The sequence below is a fragment of the Strigops habroptila genome, chromosome 23 (assembly GCF_004027225.2).
Source record: "Strigops habroptila isolate Jane chromosome 23, bStrHab1.2.pri, whole genome shotgun sequence".
Lineage (NCBI taxonomy): Eukaryota > Metazoa > Chordata > Aves > Psittaciformes > Psittacidae > Strigops > Strigops habroptila.
Window position 1 is genome coordinate 1,172,681 of NC_044299.2, and position 20,318 is coordinate 1,192,998.

Genomic DNA, 20,318 nt, shown 5'->3' on the forward strand with positions numbered 1-20,318 from the left:
ATAATAAAAGAGACAAAAAAAAAAAAAATCAATTCTTGTGTTACACCCTCATGTATAAAGGTCATGTCCAGAGGACTATGTTGAGTATTTAATAAAATCTGAATATTATTTTTAAAGTTTATAGAATGGCCTCTGAGCTTCAGTTGAAACCTTGCGTGTTGATAACAGCCTGTTAGAAAGTTCACTTATCTTCTGTGTGTTGTTCCTGAAAAAAAAGCATCAGCTCCCTCTCTCTTTTTCCTCCCTCCTTCGTCCCTCTCTCATTCAAGAGTATTCAAAAAAAAAAAAAAAAAAAAAGGAAAAAAAAGAAAAAGGGGGAAAAAATTACATTTTGCTTTGTCTCCTTGAATTAGTCTTGTTACTGTATTGTTCGGTGGCATCAGGAATCTATGCCATACCTCTCGCTTCATGATTAAAAATGGATTTCCAAAGTTCAAAACAGTATATATTTCTTATTGCACCCTCCTCAGTCAAACACCAGGTCAAAGGTTCTGCTTCTTTTTATTATGATTATTTTGATTTAATTTGAGCTCTACGCAGCTGAGATTCCCCCAGCTCTGAGGAAGGACCCACATCCCCCCCTCCCTCTCTCCCCCGGCTGAGTTCGACCCAATAAACCTTTCCAGGGAGGGGGGGGAGTCACTTTTATCCAGAAAGTCATCCTTAGGAGAACGGAAATTGTGGATATAATGCTGGGAAACAAACCCTGCTGCTGTGGATCGCAGGCTCGGATAAACCATTGCGAAGGCTGGATGAAAAAAATCTGCATTTTTCTCGCCTCTTTGTCACTGCTCTCATATTTACTGGGCTGTTCAGTAGGTAGCACTTAGGCAGGGGTGATATTTCCCTGGAAGCAACTTAGTTCCCTTCGAGATATTTTGAATGAAACAACCAGGATTTGGTGTTAAAATGGCCATAACCAGGAAAAAAAATAAAAAAGGAGAAAGAAAGAAAGAAAGGAGACAAAAAAAAAAAAAAAAAAAAAGCAGCCTGGGGAGGTTTTTCAGCCCATCCTTTGCTCGTCTCCAGCCTGGAATGTGCAGGCGATTTTTGCAAGGCGCAGGAAAGACGGAAAAAAAGCCCCCTAAAATGTCTCTTAAAAGGGAAGAAAACAAGCAAACAGCACCAACGAGCAGCAGCCAAGAGCGTTTTGCAAGAGGGTAACGACCTGGGCAGGGAGCAGGAGGCTCCCTGGGTGTAAACCAGTTGGAATGAAAGAAAAAGAGGACAAAAAATGGGAAAAAAAGGACAAAAAATGGGAAAAAAAGGCAAACTCAAACATATCTCCAGAGCCACACGTATATAATTCAGCGCCTATAGCAAGGAGGAAGGCGATATGTAACACCCAGCTCATTCAAGGCATTCTCTGGCTGGTGAATGGAGACGGAATAGAAAGAAACCGCACTCAGGTCCGCGGGGCAAAGCACGGAGCGGGCTGGGGGGGCCCGTCCTCCCTTCACCCCCCAACCCCCGCCCTGCTCCGCAGCAGAAAGGAGGGCTGGAAATTCAGATTTGAAGGTATTTATTTCCCCTCCGCCTTGCCCTTTGAAGAGAAGGGCTGGTTTCTCCAGGCAGCAGCAGACAAGGAAGATCCAGGCTTCTGCCAGCAATAAATTGCCCCAAAAAAAGGGGGGGAAAGGTAACAGGAATGTAAACTTTGGCGCATCGAAGGAGCAGCCCCTGCAGAACCCTCGGGAGCGTCCCCGGCCGCCACCGTGCTCCAAAACCTCGGCAAACAGCGCGGGGATTGCGCTGCCTTCCACCCAGCCAGCGGTTGAAAAATAAATTCATTAAAAAACCCAAGGAATTAAAGATGCTGCGGAGGGAACGCGCTGCTGCTGCTTCCCCTCCTGGCTGCACCACCGAAAAGAAAGGAAAAAATAAAAGAAAGCACAAAAAAAGGGGGGGTTATTTTCCTTTACGCGCGCAGCTGCTATTTCGAGCTGGAAGAAGCGCGCAAAAACGCGCGCAGGAATCACAGTTTTTTTAAAAAGGGTTTGAAAATCTCGGAGCGTTGCGCGGAGGGAGCTCGGAGGCAGCCTGCGCGCTGCCCCCCACCTTCCTCCCCCTAACCACCCTCCCTCCCTCCCTCCGCGGGGGGGCGCGGAGCGGTGCGGTGCCGCGGAGCAGCGCTAGGTGCCGCTGCCGCCTCGCCGTCCCGCGGCGCGCTCCACCCGCGCTCCCCCGCGCACCCCCGGCGCCTTCCGCGGGCGCCCATCGATAACCCGCCCCGGGGTCATCACGAGAAATGGATGAGTGGCCGGCGCCGTCACGTGACGCCACTTAAATATCCCATATTTGGGCAGCGCGGAGAGAAGGGGGGGGGGTGCGAAAAAAAAAGAAGAGAAGAATCCCCCCAACTATAAATTCTGCACTTTAGGAGGAACAAAAAACGCGGCCCCCCCACCCCTGAACTTCAAAGGGCCACAAATCACCCTAATCAAAGCGGTTGGAAAAAAAAAGAGGAAAAAAAAAGGGGGGGGAAGAGAAAAAAAAAAGGGGAAAAAGAAAAAAGAGGAAAAAAAAAGGAGAAAAAAGAGGGGGAAAAAGAAAGAAAAAAGAGGAGGAAAAAGGGGAAAAGGAGTGAAAAAAGGATTAGAAAAAGGAGGAAAAAAGAGAGAAAAGAGAGGGGAAAAATAGGAAAAAAGGGAAGGAGAAAAGAGGGGGAAGAGAAGAAAAAGGAAAAAAGTGGGGAAAAAAGGAGGAAAAAGGAAAAAAGATAAAAAAGAGAAAAAAGGAGAGGAAAAGAAGGGGAAAAGAGGAAAAAAAGAAGAAAAAGGAAGAAAAATATAAAAGGAGGAAAAGAAAGAGGAAAAAAAAGAGGAAAAGAAGAGGGAAAAGATCCCCCTCCCCAAATTCCCCCCCCTCTTTTTTATTATTTTTTTTTTTTGCCTCCCCTCCTCCGCCATGAGTTCTTACGTCGCCAATTCGTTTTATAAGCAAAGTCCCCCCGTTCCTGCCTATGCCATGCAAAGTTATGGAAATTATGGAAGTGTGCCGGGGGTCCCGCCGCCCAGGTACCGCGGCAGCGGCTCGGACCCGAGCATCGCCCTCCCCTCCGCCGGGGCTGCCGCCTCCCTGGGCTCGGACATGTCTGCAGCCCCCCGAGCTAACCCCGAGCGACCTTCTTGCACGGTCATGGGTTCTTCAGGGCATCCTCTAGCCAGAGACGACCAAGCATCCCTAAATCCCGGGATTTACAACCAGAAGAGCGCTAACCCGGCGCTGGAGGAGAGATCTAAGAGCTCGGGTGAAATCAAAGCCGAGCCGGTGCAAACAGCACAACAAGGAGGACCCCAACTGCAGCAGCACCAACCTCCACAAATCTACCCCTGGATGACCAAACTACACATGAGCCATGGTAAAACTTTCACTTCTTGATTTTTGTTTCACAGGATCTTTTTTTTTTTTCCCTCCCTTTTTTTTTTTTTTTTGCCTTTTTTTTTTTTTCTTGCCTTGGGTTTTTATAGGCCATACGGGGCAAATAATAAAAAACCTGAGGTCGTAAATTTTACGACTAAGGCATCAATTGCTCGTAAAACTGTCCACTAAAAGGCTTAGAGGCTATATACGCCCAAATTTATGACAGCATAATTGGATCATAGAAACAAAACGTGTATAAAAGGCAATATTCCATTTTTTTTGGGAAGGGGGGGTTAAAAATAACTTGAAATACACATGTTCTTTGAGGGTGAGCTTTAAAAAAAGAGACACCAGAAGCGAAGGTGGAGGGAAAGCCTGGAGAGGTTTTCCCACCTTCACCTTCCCAGGGCTGCGAGAGTGGGGGGGAATAAAAAGACAAGATCCCCAAGAAAAGATATTTCCCTCCTTTGTACACTTCCTTATTGTCCGAGAGGAAACAGGTTCACTTCTGGCTCATCTACATGCGTTTGATCTGGGCTTTGGGGGGGAAGGGGAAGACTTGGGGGGCTGAAGGTGTTGGGGGATGAAGGATTTCAAGCTACTTCACTCCCTGCGTGCCCACAGCAAACTTCTGTATCTTCTAGATTTGTAACCCGGTTTTACCATTTAAAGAAAATATAATAAAACAATTCAAAATCCATCCAGAATTGCTTTGGTTTTCCATGCGGTGTCTGCCCTTTATTCTTATTTCTTTTCCCCCCTCAGAAACGGATGGTAAACGCTCCCGAACCAGCTACACCCGCTACCAAACTCTGGAACTAGAGAAAGAATTTCATTTTAACAGATACCTGACGCGGCGGAGGCGCATTGAGATCGCCAACAACCTCTGCCTGAACGAGAGACAAATCAAAATCTGGTTTCAAAACCGGAGGATGAAGTGGAAGAAAGATTCCAAGTTGAAAAGCAAAGAGGCTCTTTAGGTGGGATTGCAGAAGATGGGGGGGGTGCCCTGCTTTGATTTTATTAATCTTTTTCCTTGATGATGCTTTTTTCCCCCCCCCCGCCTTTTCCCATCACTTCTGGTGGAAGCTACCTTGAGGAAACTTTGATTTTTGGGGTGGGGAGGGAGGGAGCTGCTGTTGGACTCTGGTCCGTACCCTCACAAATCCCTCAGACAAAGGAGATCTCTTATTAGTATGCAAAAATCGGGGGGGAAAAAACTCCAACCCCGCTGTTCGCTTCATGCAAAGATTTAGTGTATCGCTCCTTAGGTTGTTACTAAGTGTCCTAACCTGTGCGCTGTTTTGGGGGGGAAATTGCCAAGAAAAGGAAAAAATAACCAAAAAGCTTAAAGAGAAATCCGCGGGGTCACTGGTGGTGTCCTCTCAGCTCTAAAAACCGCGATACTCAGAGGTAAAATGGAAAAAGAGCTGGTAAAAAATGGAAAAAAAAAAGGAAAATAAGGGAGGGGGGAGATAAAAAGCCCTAAACCAGGTGAGTTTTGTAAAGTCCCAGCCTCGCTCTCCGCTCGCCCTGATGGGAGAAAGACACCGCTGGTCACTTTGCTTGGAATTGCGCAGGGAAGATGCTCTGGCCCCTCGTTTTACCGCTCTCTGCTCGGGAGGGGAAATATTGCCCCCAGGCTGAGGCTGGGAACCCCTAAAATGCACCTCTGAACCCCGCAGAGGGGCCGGGGGCTGCGTGTGATCTTCCCCTGGGACACGGATGGCATCATTTTATTATTATTTGCATATAAAAGAAATGAATAGATTTAGGAGGGGGTTAAAGGCGGGGGGGGGGGCACCGATTTGTGCGGATCCTCTGAAATCTCCGGACAGGAAAATGCAGCATGGGGGGTGCGGGGGTGGGGAGGGAAAAGCCAACCCTCTGGACTTAATATTATTGTGTATTTATTTGTTGCGTAATTCATGTGGATTTGCTAAATGCTAAGCTCTATATTAAACAAAAAACCAATCCCACCCAAGGCGAACCCGAATTTGTACATCTCTGTCTAAATGCAGTCCATCGCAGGAACTTCTTTTCTTTCTGACCCTCCCCAATGGTGTACTCGGTATATTTATGAGTTGTCGTTTCGTCTGCGAAAGGGCGATGAAACTTCTATTTTGGTCATATGGAATAAACGGTGAATACTCCAGAAGTTGGGCAGATATTTCTGTGCTCCTTCCCCTGCCTTGGGGCAGCTTTCGGCTCCTCTGCTACTTGGGCAAAGTATTGATTTTAAAATGTTATCATTTATTTCTTTAAAAGAAAAGCAGGTTTCAGGGAGGGGGAAGGGATGCTTTAGCTTAGAGCATCCTTCTCCCCCCATCCTGGAAAAGGTACGTGCTGCTTTTCCTATTTCCCAGAGCATGGGAAAAGGGGAAAAAAGGGGCTTTAATCCAGTGATTAAGTGCTGGCTGGGCCCTGAGGAAGGTGAGCTGCTCCCTGTCCCAGCTCGGACTTGTCTATCTTCCTTTATTTAGCTCAGGCTTCCCATTCCAGGCTGGGCTCCTCTCGTGGCAGATGGCATTTTAATCGGAATATCGGATTAAAATGACCTTCTCTCCCTGTTTCTCTCCCCTCCCCCTCTCTCTTCTCCCCAATACTTCTGATAAAATGATTTTTGCTCCCCAAATCTCCCACCAGCTGCGGGTTGGGCCGCACCTGAATGTGGGGAGGAGGTCCCAGTGCCTGACTGGAGGTGACTGGGATGGGGGTCTCTATTGGGTGATGGCGCCAGGCCCTGCTGACTCCACTCATCTCCAAGGGAGCAGCCCTCAAGGAGGCTGCAGGGGGAGAAGAGGGGCTGCACCTCAGTTCTTGGCTTTTAAATATATCTATACTGCTTTTTAAGGTATACACATATTATATTATTTAATATACATGATATTTTATTTTAATATAGCATTATATATTATTTTAGATACTATTTATATATTTTTATATGTAATTTTAGAAAGATATCTTAGTTTATATTTATATATTAATATAGATACGTATCTATTATTTTCTGTCTCCGCTAAGGTGGCGGGGCCTAATGCAGAACACATGGGCTCTACCTCTGGGATGGAAACACGCTTCCATAGGGTATCCATACATCCCGGGAGCTAACACTTGGGTCCATATGGACTCCTCCATACCTGCAGCCATATGGCAGAGGCGCGGGGCTGAGGAAAAAAACCAACCCAAAACACAAAAAAAACATCGTGGAGGGTCTAAAGGAGGAGGAGGAGGAGGAAGAGGGTTGGGGGGACCCCCTCCAAACCCACTCGTGTACCGAGAGGTGCGTCTACGGGCTGGATTTGCATAGAGCTCAACCTATATATTCTTTTTCCCAGACATGCGGGGTGGCTCCTCCCGTGTCTCGCAGCTATTTACAGGCGAAAACAAACGCCGGGAGAAGCCAATAAGCTCCATAAAACTTTATAGGATTTCCTTTACACACGGGAAACAATGGAACAATTTCCTGAACCTCCAAAACAAAAGTTTTCTGCTCCCAGCAGCGGCTCGGGGGCTTTTAGGGGTACAATTAGCACAGCGTGCTCAAGTGGGGCACCCCTCCCAGCTCCGGGGGCTTCATTTAATCCTTATTATTTGCTGGTTGTTATTCGTGGGTTGTTGGGGGTCTGGTTGTTTGGCGAGTTGCGAGCTGTAAAGATATTTCATTTGAGTGTCTCTTAACAGGCAGTGGGCAAAAAATCCTCTTTTTTTGCTCATTTTTTTTCCCTTCTCAACTGTCATTTCCCCGTCGGTTTGGGGTGAAATACTGCAAAAGCAAGCAAGGTTCCCCTTGCATGTTTATCTACTGCCTGTACACGAGTGGTTACCCACTCGTGGAGGGCCTGGCGTGATTTCAAGGGGCTGGCAGGGCTGGGGAACTATCCCAATCATCTCTTCTTTTTATTATTATTATCTATATTCCGGGTTTTATTTTTTTCCCCACGCTGTGTAATTCCCTTGACTGGTTGTTCAGGCACAAAACCCTCTTGGCGTGTGCTGGTAATTGCTCGTTATTCCGTTCAATTTTCTCTTAAGCAACGTCTTCCCCTCGCTCTCCCCGGGATTATTGCAGCGTCTCTGGGTTATTATTTTTTATTCTGATTACATTTCGCACTCTAACACCTTTTTCCTTCGCCTTTTTCACCGGGAAGCTGTCAAGGCAGCTTGGGGTTGTCAAGGCAAGGGTTAACCAGCTCCAGACCACGCGTGTTTTATCTGCCAGAGCAGGGGGAAAAACCCCAAAACAACACCATAACACACCCCAAATCCCCACTTTAAATCTCAAACTTTCACTTTTCCACACTGCGGAGCGGAGTGCAGCTACTTATGATTAATTATGGGCTTCTCCTGCCCCGGGGAGGGGGGAGAGAGGGGTCAGGGGGGGTCTCTGAGCCCCTCACCCCCCCTGTTCTCTAAGGGGCATTTTTCTGGGGAGTGCTGGGTGTTTGGTGGATGTTGTTGCTGGTGCTGGCTGGGATTTGCCTTTTGATTTCCCCTCTCGGCTGCTCAATCCCTTCCCAAAGACTCAAGAAGGAAATAGAAAAGGACTTACCTTGCCCCGTCATCCGTGTCAACCCCGTGAGAACTTAAAATGGCCCAAAAACAACAAACAAACCAAAGTTCCTGTATATATATATATAAAAATCCAAGATATTATTTTGTTTTCCTTTTTTTGGATAGTTTTTTTTTATAGAGAAAAGCAAAGCTCATTTAGTTTCACCGAGAACATCAGAACATTAGCAGAAATACTCATGGCTTCTATGTGAATTTAGTAGTTTAAAACTTTTGAAGGTTATTTATGTGGATGGCCCTAAGCAAAAGCCCTGAATGGCTCTCAGGGAGCACGTGATGTCATTAAACTAAGTTTTATGGTTTGGGGGAGCTGACAAACCCACAATATATTTACATCATATATAATCTTAACTGTCCACCATCGCAGCTGCTAGAGCTGTTTAATGCTGGGACAGTGGGACAAGGCGCTTAGTGCGGAGCGCAGCGGCCGGAGCAGCACCTCCCCCGTAAGTTTGCTTCTTCCTAACTCTCCTTTTATTCCCTTTTTTCCCACCTATTTTAGTGATTTCCATTTTTCAACCCCTCTTAGGAAGCGCGAAACCTTTTTGAAATCCCCTTTTTGCGTGGGAAAAGGGGGGGGGGGGGGGCCTGAGGGGGTTGTGTGCGAGCTGGAATGTGAGTTTTCCGAAAGGGAATGCTTCAGGCGAGGATCTTATCCTCCAGGAATCTCCGCTCCCCCCCCTTCTCCTCGCATCCTCAGGGCTGCTGGAGAGGAGATAAGGCCAAGGAAAGTCTATATATTACTGGTTTGGCTGGTAACCCCCTCATCCCCATCTGCCGGCCCCCCCGACCCCAGGATACAGCCTGAGGGTAGGCTGGGCACATCCCTAAGTTTCATTCCTGAGTTGTTTGTTGGGGTGGGGTTTTTCTGGGGGAGAGTTATTTGTGTTTGGGCTTTGCAAAGGGAAGAAAGGAAAAGAAAAGGAATAAATTAAATAAATAAAGGGAGGGGGGCATAGAAATGATCCATGGAGAGGGGAGGCGCGGGGGGGCAGGCAGGTGAGTGGGGAGATAGGGGCTCCGTGCGGGACCGAACGACACTCATGGGGGGACCCCACGATGGGGGGAAGAGGGTCTGTGAAGTAGGTGGATCCCCCCCTTCGCCTTAAGGGGAGTGGTGGTGAAGTGGGGGGTGTCACAAGTTGGGGTCACGAGTGGGAAAGGGGCATCTCGCTGGTCTATGGGGCAGTTGGAGCTGGGAAGCCCCTCCAGGGACCCCTTGGGGTGCTGGGACACCCCCTCGTATCCCGGGAGGGCCTTTGGGATCAGATCTCCCCAAGGAACCCGGGTTGAGGGGAGCAATAGCAGGGGTGGCCTCATTCTCTGGCTCCCACCCCAGGGTGCCCCCCTTGAGGTGGGGGTCCCACTGTAAACAATGGGGCACCCCCTCGTCATCCCATCCAGACAATGGCCGGGCCTCTATTGTTCTCCTAGGGGGGGAGGGATGCTCAGCTTTGTGACCCCCCCTTCCCCAAGGCCTTGTCTTCGTGTTATCCCAACCCTGGCATTTAGGGGGGATGCATGGAGGGGGGACACACGAGTTGTATTTTGGGGGGGCAGCACAGGGAGCAGACGCTGCAGATTCCCACTGTGACACGAATTGTCTGGAGGGATTTCCACTCTGGAATGCACATGCATACGCATCCATGCACAAGCACACCCATGTATGTGTGCACATGTGTGTGCACACAGGCCAGCATGCAAATGCACCTGTATAGGCATGAACACATGTGCACAGGCATGCAAATGCACACACATGTGCACACAAACATGCATGTAAATGCACACACATGTACTCACAAGTGCATGTGCTCATACAAGGCCTTGCACATATATAAACATCCACACATCCGTGTGTGCAAACACCCTTGTGGGTGCTGAGGGGGCTCTGTGGGTGCTAAGCCTCTCCCAGCAGCTTCTTTGCAGGGATGGGGACCCCCTTGCAGTGAGGGCTGACCCCCATTTTGCACCCCAGGGACTGCTGCTCCCCACCTTGGGGTGCTTGGGGAGCTGTGCCCCACTGTGCAGGCACAACCTTTGGGTATAGGACGGAGTAAGGGACAGGGACATGGTGAAATACTTGGAGACCCCCAAATCTTTTCCGCTTCAGAGCCCTGGGGGGCTCAATCCCCCCACCAAAAGCAGGGAGCAGCCCTGAGGCAGCCCCTTGGGACCTGTGGCCCTTTTGGTGTGCCCGGGGAGGGGATTTTAAACCTCTTCTCCAAGTGCCTTATTCAGGGACCCTCACTTGGGGGTGTCCTGGGGGTCCGAGCCCTCCCAAGGGGAGCAGCCCACTGTCCCAGAGAGTCTTGCTGTGGTCAGAGGGTGGGTGTCAGCTATTTGGGGGGGGGGGGGGGAAGCTGCTGTTCTGCAGAGACCTTGTGACACCCCCCCTCCAGCCCTTACTGTCCCGTTTAGCACTCCACTTCTGGCACCAGGGCCTGGGGCCTATTTTGGGGTCGTGTTTTAGTCTCCATCATGGAGATGGAGATTAATTTTTCCCCTCAATCCCATTGGGAATGTGCTCCCCGCCCCCCCTCCCCCCCCGGCTGATCCATCTACATAAGCCCTATAGAACGATGGGGATCTATAGGGCTCTATAGGGCCCTATATGGTCAGAAATAATCAGTATTTTATTCACATCCCTCCACCGAGCAGCGAGATGTCCCCATGACGGTAGGACGAAGCCACTGTCCCCAGTTCAGGGCTCTTTTGGGGTTCCTGGGGTCTCAGTATCCTCTTCTCGCTGTCCCTCCTGGGATTCTGCAGGTCCCGCGGGCTTGGAAAAAGGGAAAATGCTAAAAATTAGAATTATTCCATTTATTACGGTCGTTAATAATGGGAAAAGGTGCAAAAAAATTGGGCAGCTTCAAGCCTGAGGAGCTGGGAACATGCAGAGGTTTGGGGGAACCCCCTGGAACCTCTGGATCCTATCACCCCGTCACCCCAAATCCCACGGAAAGTCCTCGTTTAAATAACGTGCTTTGGGATAACCCAAAGTCGCTCAAAACCTGGAAGCATCCAAAGGAAAGATAGGATTTGGGGGGACCCCAAGAGCTGGCTGGGGGTGAAGGGGGTGCTCTCCTACGTGTGTCGAGGCTGGTAGTGAGAGAAACAAGGGGGGGGTCACCCCAGATTTGGGGAGAAAGAAGAAAGTTCTTCGCGTCCGATGAGAAACTCGGCTTTGTCTTTCCTTTCCGACCTCTTCCTCCCGGTGATGGATGTTGGGGCATGAAAAATAAATGCCGGGTTGGAGCCTTTTCTTCCGGATATTTCGGGGTTTTCGCTCAGGTATAATTTAATTTGAACGTAGAGGCTGCTCGCGTTTCTATGTGCGACCGGGAATATCTGTAACATCCGTCCCCAGTCCTCTGTTGTGTGAATGACGGGATTAAAACAATACAGCGTTGATAAGAAACCGCTCTTTGTAACAGGAAAAATCATTTTGTGCATAATTGGACGGGAGAAACAAATAATAAAGTCCAGAGAATGACTCTGGGGAATAGAATTTCCTCGCATGCAGCTGGGTGCTGGGAAAAAATGGATTATTGGATGGCGAACAGAGGAAATCCGGCTGGAATAGGTGCAACCCGATGTTTCCATCCCAACATCTGGGGGTTTTTTGTCTTCTGCCCGAGGTGGGGAAGAGAGTTTCTGCCCATCACCTTCCATTTTCCCCCGGCCGCCCCCAGCAGCCCGCCTGTCCCTGCAGATCCTATTGATGGATTGATTTTATTGATTTATTATCCACTCCTCCGAGCGCGTTGCTATCAAATGATGTTTTGATCTGGGTTTTCCCGGTCAAGAGTTGAATCCCGAGTTATCGATTTCTGTTTTGTTCCCCTCCCTTTTTTTTTTCGCCCCCCTTGATTTGCGATTTTTCTCTTCCCTGGCAGACGCGACCCCTTTTCCCAACAGGAACTGGGAATATCCACCCTCCCCATCTACCTTCCCTGCTTTTAGGAAGAAAGAAAACAAACACCCCAATCACTTTCCCTCTGGACACATCCTCTACTATCTCCTTATCCCAACTCTTCCCTCCTCTTTACAGTCAAAGCGACACGGTTTGACCAGGAATTAAATAAACCCCGATTTATTTCCGCCTAGATAGAATTTATTCGACCTTTTCTTCCTCCTTGGGCTGTGGCTGTGTGCATATGGATATTCCCCATACCGGGATGCTGTGCCTGGATGTGTGTGGATGGGTATGGATGTATGGATGTGCGGTCCGGGAGGGGCTGGGGGTGCTGCACACAGACACACACACTTATATAAACAGACACGAAGATATTTAAATGTTTTCTTGGCACTTAGCAGATTCCTCTGATTCCCTCTCAGCAGTAAAATAATCACCAGGGAAGGGAGAGCCGCTACTGTTGACCTCCGGTATTTATTCACAGCCGGGGCAGAAGTTGAGTTTGCTGGAGTTAGTTTGGGAAAGGAGAGGGGGCTGCTCTTCCCTCTTGGAAAAATGACATTTTATTTCCTGTAGGCTTAGGAAAAATAAATAAACATGACTCGGAGGAGCCAGCAGCATGTGAGGCTGAGGTTGGGTTTGATTTTAATAGAAATTATTTTGGTTTCAAGGCACTTCCCATCTCCCCCAACGTGCACTAGGGGTGGCAGGGGACAGGGGAGATCTGCTAGGGGAGAATAGGGACACCCCCATCCGCCAGACCCCCAAACTTCAGCAACACAGAGCCGGGGAGGTCCCTGCTGCCAGACTCGGCGGCTTGGCGAGTACACCTCAATCCCTGAGTTCATTTATTCCACCTTTTCTTCTGCTTTTCCTTCCTTTTCCTTCCTTCCTTCCTTCCTTTTCCTTCCTTCCTTCCTATTCCTTCCTTCCTTCCTTCCTTCCTTTTCCTTCCTTCCTTTTCCTTCCTTCCTTTCCTTCATTCCTTCCTTCCCTCTTCTTCCTCTCATCCCCCATCCCGCCTCGCCCCCCCAAACTCTGCTTCCCCCCTCAAACAGAAGGTTCCCCACTGGAGCCCCCCGATTCCTCCCCATTTCCCGAACCCTGGTGTTATTTTTTAAGGCCTTTCTGACACCAGTCCCCCCTAAACCCCCGACCCTCCAGCAGATTCGTCCTCGGTATGGGCCTGGGGGGGACCACAGCTTGGAGGGACCACAGCCCCCTAAAGGGGGGCTCAGCTTTAGAGAGGGCCAAAGATTGGGGGGGCACAGCTTTAGAGGGGCATAGCTTTAGGGAGACACAGCATTGGGGGGGGCACAGCTTTTGAGGGGGGATACAGCCTCTGCAAAGCTCAATCCCTCCTCTCCTTTGGGGAAGGGGGGGTCATCCCTCTGTTAGAGCCCTCATTAAGGGTTTGCAGGCTGAGCTTGATGAGTTACTGTAATTAAGAAGGACGTAGCTCTTGTTTCCACCCCTGGTACTCACCTTTTCCCCCTCTACACCCTTCACTGGGATCCAGCGTCCAGCAGAACACTCTACTTTCCCCAAATATCCCCCAATTTGGGATTTAATCAAATCCCCCCCCCCCCAAAAAAGAGCCACCCCGGGTGCTGAGAGAGATTTTGGGGGAGCCCTGAGGGGTTTCTCGGGGCTAAGTATCCCCTCTCCCCCTTTCCCTCTTGGTGGGGTTCTTCTCCCTCTGGAGCTCATAGGTGGGATTTGGAATGGGGGGAGCAATTGAGTGCGTGGGCTTGTGTCCGTCCAAACAAAAATCCCTTTTACCTGCTGTTTTCCTTACCTTTCCTATTTTCCTTTCCTTTCCTTTCCTTTCCTTTCCTTTCCTTTCCTTTCCTTTCCTTTCCTTTCCTTTCCTTTCCTTTCCTTTCCTTTCCTTTCCTCCTTGATAAAGCCTTGGGAAAAGGGGGAAATACTTACCTGCAGACTCAAGCTGACACCTGACATCTGCGTCCGCTCCTCTCCGGTACCTGGCTCTTGTCGAAATTAATTCTCTGTAATATTGTGGCGAAATAAGAAGCTCTAAAACCTCGGCTGGGTCATGGGGCGGGAGAGGAGGAAGCGGAGTATGAACCAACCTGTGTTTTATGGGAAGCTTTCAGCGGGCGGCACGAACGCCTCATCCTTCACTTAAGCCCCGAGCGCGATGTTTCAAGTCAGATCTGGGACTTCAAAGAAGGATTTTGGGCGAGAGCTGCGGTTTGCACAAGCTCTCGCCAGGCTGCTCCTTGCAGCGACCCTCACCGTACCCTTTGGGCTTTGCCCTTTCCCTCTTTTTCCGCCCCCCCCTCTAAATCAGCTCACCTTTCCCAGTTTCCCCAGCAAATCTAAAGGATCGGGGGCACCTTTAACGTTGGGAAAAGGCGATTTTCCTCCCCAGACCTCTATGGCCCAGGCTGGCGGGCTGTGATTTTTTTCCTTTTTTCCCCCCTTTTTTTTCCTTCTTTCTTTTTTTCCTTTCCCCATTTCTTAAAAAAACCTACTTCGCTCCCCCCTTTTTCCATTCTTTTCTTTTTCTTTTCTTTTTTTCTTCAGGGAAGCAGCCGATTTCTTATCAGGTCGGGATTGATGCTGCCGGCCTCCTTCTCTATATCATCCCCACGGCTCCTCTTGTTCCAGACCGGCTCCCTTTGCTCCCGGGGCCGTGAGTGATGGCTCCCGCAGCTCCCCATGCCTCCAGAATCCTAATAACCCCTCCGAGGAAGGGGGGGGACCCTTCTCCCCCCATTTTCCTAGCAGGAATTTTTAGGGATACCCCCTAAAAACCCACCTCGGGGCTCTCCCTTCCCCAGCTCCTGTTGCTGGAAGCCCCCGCGGAAGCCACGAAACGTTTTTATTAAAAGGTTTTGATGGATTCACCTTGGGGATTAACTAAGATAATAGTTTATTGCACTGCGAAAGATTAAACTGAAAGTACCCTGGTGAAAGAAAAAATATAAATAAACATTAAAGAGAGCGGGAAGCATCTTTTCCAAGCGTTAAATCCCATGTTTCCCACCTTAACAAGGGTCCCCCGGGCTCCAAGGTGTCCGCGGCGCCTTCCTGGATCATTATTATTATTATTATTATTATTATTATTATTATTATTATTATGATTATTATTGTGTGATGACTCGGCGAAGGGGTTTGCCAGGTTGCGGGTGCGGAGGGGACATCCCTCCCCATTCCTCTTTCCCCTCCTCGGGAGCAGAATTATCCCTGGATAAAGCCCCATTCCCCTGCCCCGCTGCTGTCAGGGCTGTATTGCGCCCATGGGCGCGGAGCTGCGCCCATCTGGGTCGTGTCGGGTTTGAAGAGCGTGTTTACACAGCGGGAGAGTTTAAAACACGGCCAGAGAGGCGGTAAAACTGGGACTTTAAATCATCCTGCCCTTCATCCCGTCCCTTCCACATCTGCTGCAAGGTTGGAATCTGCCCTCCATGTGATGCTGCCAGGCCCCATAGGGGCAGGACCCCTCTCTTACTCCCCCTCCTCACGCGTGTCACCCCCTTCTCCATCCCTCTTTACCCCACTTTTCATTGCCCTACATCCAGAGGAAGGGACGTGCAAGGGTGTTGATCCGAGGTGCACCCACGGGAACTGGATGTTTCGGGTGTGGTTTTTGCTCATCTGAACATCGAGGAGGGGGGAAAAAACCCCAAAAAAGAGTATTTTCTGTGTGGTTTTAGGCTCCTTTTTGCCAAAAAAGTGCTGCGTCGCGTCTCCGGAGGCAGCACATGCAGGACTGATTTTTAATTGCAAAGAGTGTTAAAAAGGACTGAGCCCAGTCTGGTAAAACCTGGGCTTAGTCCTCACTTGGGAGGACTCAAAATGCACCGAAAAAGGGGAGTATTCCCTTGGTTTATCCCCTTCCACCCCACTCTGGAGCCAGGCCCGCGGCTCTGAATCCCTACGAGTGAATGCTGAGCCGCTTCTGCCATGTTCCTTCTGCAGCAACGGCGGGCCAGGGCTTCTCTTTCCTCCAATTCCCCCCCATAACCTCCCCCAGTTGGGGCTGGATTAACTCTTTTTTGTGGAAACACCACTTAATTTTAATTCTCCGTTCCTACAAAGGAACTTTTCCCATCCCCTTCTCCCGGCCTAAGCCATCTAGAAGGGCTCACTCAGGATTATGGAGTCCAGGAATGGATTTACAACCAGAAGGGGTTCTGGGGGAAGGGTCTGACGGGGGGGGGATGATGATGTTAATTGTTAATATTGTCATCCCGAAGGAAGATTTCCACGGGGTGAGAGCAGTAAGTACGGCTGAAAGCAGAAGCTCTCTCCAACAAGAGGGCTCAAGTTTGTATATGTTTCCACCCCATACAATAACATCTATAGATCTGCTAATGGGCCCTTTGCAGCCCCTGGACACTTTCTCCTCTAACTTTCACTTTCTCTCCCCCCCTCCCTCCCCAAAACACGCCCTTTCCCCAATACAAGCCCAATGTTTTCTTTTCAACTTAACCCAGGGTTCAGCAATTACCCGGTGGGTCAGTGTAAAGTCGTCTTTGTCTATGAAAAGTCAAGGAGAAATCTTAGCTCCTGTATATATATCACTTAAAAGCACCCTCCAGCTGGGTCCTCCTCTGCCTCTCAGAACCCCCCCACTCCAATAACCCCCTCCCGAGTTAAAAATAAAGATTTTACGCCTAAAATATAATGGATTTGAGGAAGAAAAAGGGAAAAAACCCTCCCTAAGGCCAACAAACCAGGGAAGAGTCCAGATGTGGTCACATGAACTGGGGAGACCTAAGCAATAAAAGGGGAGCAGGGTGTCAGTGTTCTGGGGGGGTGTGTTTGCTGGGGAGCAGAGCTGCGGGGTCCTGCTAAACCGCAGGAGGAGCTGGAGAGGGGAGAGGTGTCACTTGGTTACTGGAGTATTTGATTTAAACAATACCTTTCTGAGATAAGGGGGGGGGGGGGGGGTGGGAAAGGAAAAAAGAAAAAGGAGAAAAAGGAAAAAGAAAAGATATAGAAAACCGAAGAAAACCAAGAAAAAAGAAACGAAAAAAAAAAAGAAAAAGAAAAAATAATGATAATAATAAAAAAAGATTTAAAAGGGGAAAAAAAGGAGAAAAAAAGGTGTGTTTCCTACCAAGCAGCAAGTTTCACTCTTGCTGGGCTCCTGCTCCACCGAGTCCCGAGGAGTTCTCGGGCTGAAGCGCCAGTGCCAATTAAATTAGGACTAAAATCTGGGCTATTTGTAGCCCAGAGAAGCCTCGGAGCGGAGGGGGCTTCGCTCAAACCCGCTTCTCTTTATTTTTTGGCTCCCCTCTCCTTGGCGAAGAGGCCGAGAGGGGCCGAGCGGGAGGTGAGAGGAACAAAAACCAACAATTTCTCCAGCATAAAAATGAAACATCAAATTAGTTTGCCTCTGGGCTTCATTTTTCCCCTTCTACATTATAACTAGTTATTGAACTCGCTAGAAGATCTAAAGGCCATTTGTGAGGAGAGAAATTTCAATGGAGTTCCCCCATCAATAACTCCTTGGCAGTGACCTATTGGATCAAGTCAAACAGTTGAGGTGAAATTCAGGTCACGCTGTCTAACCAATATTAAAATGCGCCCACTTTTTAAAAAGCCACTTTCAACGAGATTTGAAGAAAATTGAATTCCGGGGGGGGGGGGGTGGGGGGGCCTAAGAGGGGGAAAAAAAAAAGAGGGGGGGAGGGAGAACCTGGTTTGCATATTTTAGTTGATATTTGGTGGAGTTCTGTCGCAAATCGGAGGGATTCATCTTTAAGGCGTTAAAATGAAGGGATAAATATTTACGTTATTAGTTTGGTTGAGAGCAAAGAGGCTCCAAAGAAAAATGGGAAGGCCAGGAGTTTGGGTGACAGGCTTTGCTTATTAAAATCGTTTGAGGTCGATTCATTACTTTTACTGACAACAGATTTAAGGGGGCAGAAAAAAAATCAATTAAACATTTGCATATTCCTTTGCATGGATTAGACCTTGTCTGTTTGCGTTCGGAAGGGACAAAAAGGAAAAGGTCTTCTTTGCACTCGCTGCTTTCGAGTTGGGAGGAAAAATGGGGATTTCATTCATTATCTGGCGCTGATTGTGGTAGGGAGAACGCAACTGTTTAAATAATAAATATATACGTAGGGTTTATTTTAGTTCTCTTACCACTGACAATCACCTTAAACCAAGCTCGGAATAAAACTCCGCTCCCAAATTGATCCCCACCTCCTGCATCCCAAGGAAGCAGAGTTCACCCTCGGCGAGCTTTTCCCCTTCTCTTTCCCTATTCTTATGAAACACGGGATAACAAACCCCCAGTAGATAGGTACTTCATTTTTTGCTGGAGAGCACAGATTGCTAATGGGCCGCGGTACAGGTTACCAAACGGTCAGTATGGTAATAGCCAGCACAATGAATCCGGAGAGACAATGCATCCTGATTTTTCTTCAGTACTGTCAAAAAGGCGCTTTGTACTTCAAAATCCCCCCGCGACAGTAACCAGCTCTCTATTTCCCACCCTCAGCCTAGGTAGGAAAAGGAAATAAAGCCCGATATGAGTCATTTTTAATTTTTCCCCCCAATTTTTCTGGCTTTTTTTGCTGTTTTTTTCGCTGCCGAGGTGCTGCGTTTCGCTGGGTTTTGTCCCTCCCCAAAGTGTTTCTCGCCACGGTGGTGGGGGGACGAGGGATGGAGAGCGGTGGGAGGGCTGCTTTATAGACAAAAGAGCCAGATTCTTGTACAACTATTCTTCACACGTCCCTGCAGACTTATTTTACAGCGAAAAAGAAAAAGGGGAGGGGGGGAAGTGTGTTAAATAAATACAAAATCCAACCACTTCAACAAGAGGCACCGCTCCAAACTCCTGTTAAAAAGCAAAGGGGAGGGGGGAAATATTAAGGCACAAGCAATAAAAAAGAGGAAAATAGGAATTTTCTTGGATGCATTTATAAGAAATCCTCCGGATTTATTTTTAGGGGGTTTTGTTTGTTTTAATGCACTTGTAAGAAAACCGGGGGCACCTCCCTAAAAACCAACCACAGGAAGAGCGGATGGAGAAGCCAGTCCTTAAAAATAGATATATTTAGGTGGGAATCGGGGGGTGCAAAGGGGGGGGTATAAAGTTGAGTTTCCCCCCCTTAAGAAAGCGACAGAGTCCAGAGCCGCCCCGTTTGTGACCTTCACGCCTGGAATTATTCAATGCTTTGATTGGTGCCCGTTTGTTTCGTGCTTTATTTCCCTTTTTTATTATTATTATATATATATTTTTTTAAACATCCAGCATAGCTTTAAGAGAACTACCTGTGGATATTTATTTATTCTGCTGGTGCTTATTGAAAACCATATATTCAGACGTGGGGGGGGGAGAAGGAAGGATGTGCGTAGGTAAAAATTACTTTATTAACTCTCCATCTTTATTCAATATTCCCTCAGCCTTGGAATAAAGTTGTTGCATCAGGCTGAACTATAAATGTCAAAGCCCTGCATGAGTCTGAGGTGTTCGGGCAGAATGAAGTATAGCTGGAGAAAAGGAATTTATTGGATATATTTAAATCAATGTTTTGGGTTCCGGAATACATTTCTAAGCATGAAGGTTTTTTTGCCCCAATCAGTTCCCATCCTCCTTCACTCCCTATCCCAAAACCTCAGTGGGAAGAGGAAGGATTTGACTTTATATAGGTGGATATATAGGCGGTTCTATAGGTAAAACCGGGATTTACAACTTTAGGAAGGAGCAGGCTCTGCCGGTGAATGGGGCCAGCAATTAGCCAAGCCTTGCAAATCCCCCCCTCAATAAACCTCACCCCCCAAAAAAGCCTTAAAAAGGCCAAATAAAGCCCAAAACCCCACACAGGGTCCCCCCAGGGATGTGGAGCTGGTGTCCAGGGGGGGGTCAGCCCCCCCAAAACCCTCCCCGTCGCCTATATGTACCCTGTAGACTCGAATTTGTGTGAGCGTCTCCCAGTCACAAATTCGTCTCTAGGGGAATATATGGGCGATGCCAGAGCCTTGGAAAGTTCTGCTTTCCTCTTAATTGCGGCGCTCCTAATTAAATCCTCCTGATGGCATTTGCTAAAGGGGGGTTGATACAAAGTGTGAACGCGGGGTTTGATCTTTGCCAGGGCTTAATAATAATAATAGTAATAATAATAATAGTAATAATAATAATAATAGAAAAGAGAAGGGGGGAGGAAAAATAAAGGGGGAAAAAAGGGGGGAAAAGGAAAAAGGCAAACGACTGGGGGGGGCTGATAATAATCAAAATAAACTCCCATTATTACTTTTCCTCTCCAGAAGAAGCAGCAGCCACCGCAAACACAACTCTCAGCCAAGAGCACAAAGAGCCCCGACCATTTCGCGGTGACTGATTTATGGCGTTTTACAACCCCATAAAAAGCTGTAACAACCAGCCAAAAGCCTTCGACACCGCTGGCACATTTAGTCTAATAAATAAAACATAAACAGTTAACTTTATGTGTCACTTTTATTGTTATCAAGTAAAATATGG

General features: G+C 48.3%; 2 protein-coding genes across 2 annotated transcripts in view; both read left to right on the forward strand.

The window, feature by feature from the left end:
* HOXC10 (homeobox C10) overlaps positions 1 to 20,279 on the forward strand; it is a 68,624-nt gene extending 48,345 nt beyond the window's left edge. Inside the window, exon 3 of the mRNA XM_030510681.1 lies at positions 20,105 to 20,279. The gene's annotated coding sequence lies outside the window, so the exon portion shown is untranslated. The remainder of the gene's footprint in view (positions 1 to 20,104) is intronic.
* HOXC5 (homeobox C5) lies at positions 20 to 20,279 on the forward strand. The gene is made up of 3 exons (XM_030510690.1): positions 20 to 3,361; positions 4,129 to 4,343; positions 20,105 to 20,279. Exons 1-2 carry the CDS (start codon positions 2,908 to 2,910, stop codon positions 4,341 to 4,343), a joined length of 669 nt encoding a protein of 222 aa, XP_030366550.1. The 5' UTR covers positions 20 to 2,907; the 3' UTR covers positions 20,105 to 20,279.
* Positions 20,280 to 20,318: the final 39 nt, after the last annotated feature.

Excerpts from the sequence above, each read along its gene's own strand:
- HOXC5 (XM_030510690.1), top strand. The coding sequence starts at position 2,908 with ATGAGTTCTTACGTCGCCAATTCGTTTTATAAGCAAAGTCCCCCCGTT. Across the intron at positions 3,362-4,128 it reads CAAACTACACATGAGCCATG|AAACGGATGGTAAACGCTCC; the intron begins GTAAAACTTTCA and ends TTCCCCCCTCAG.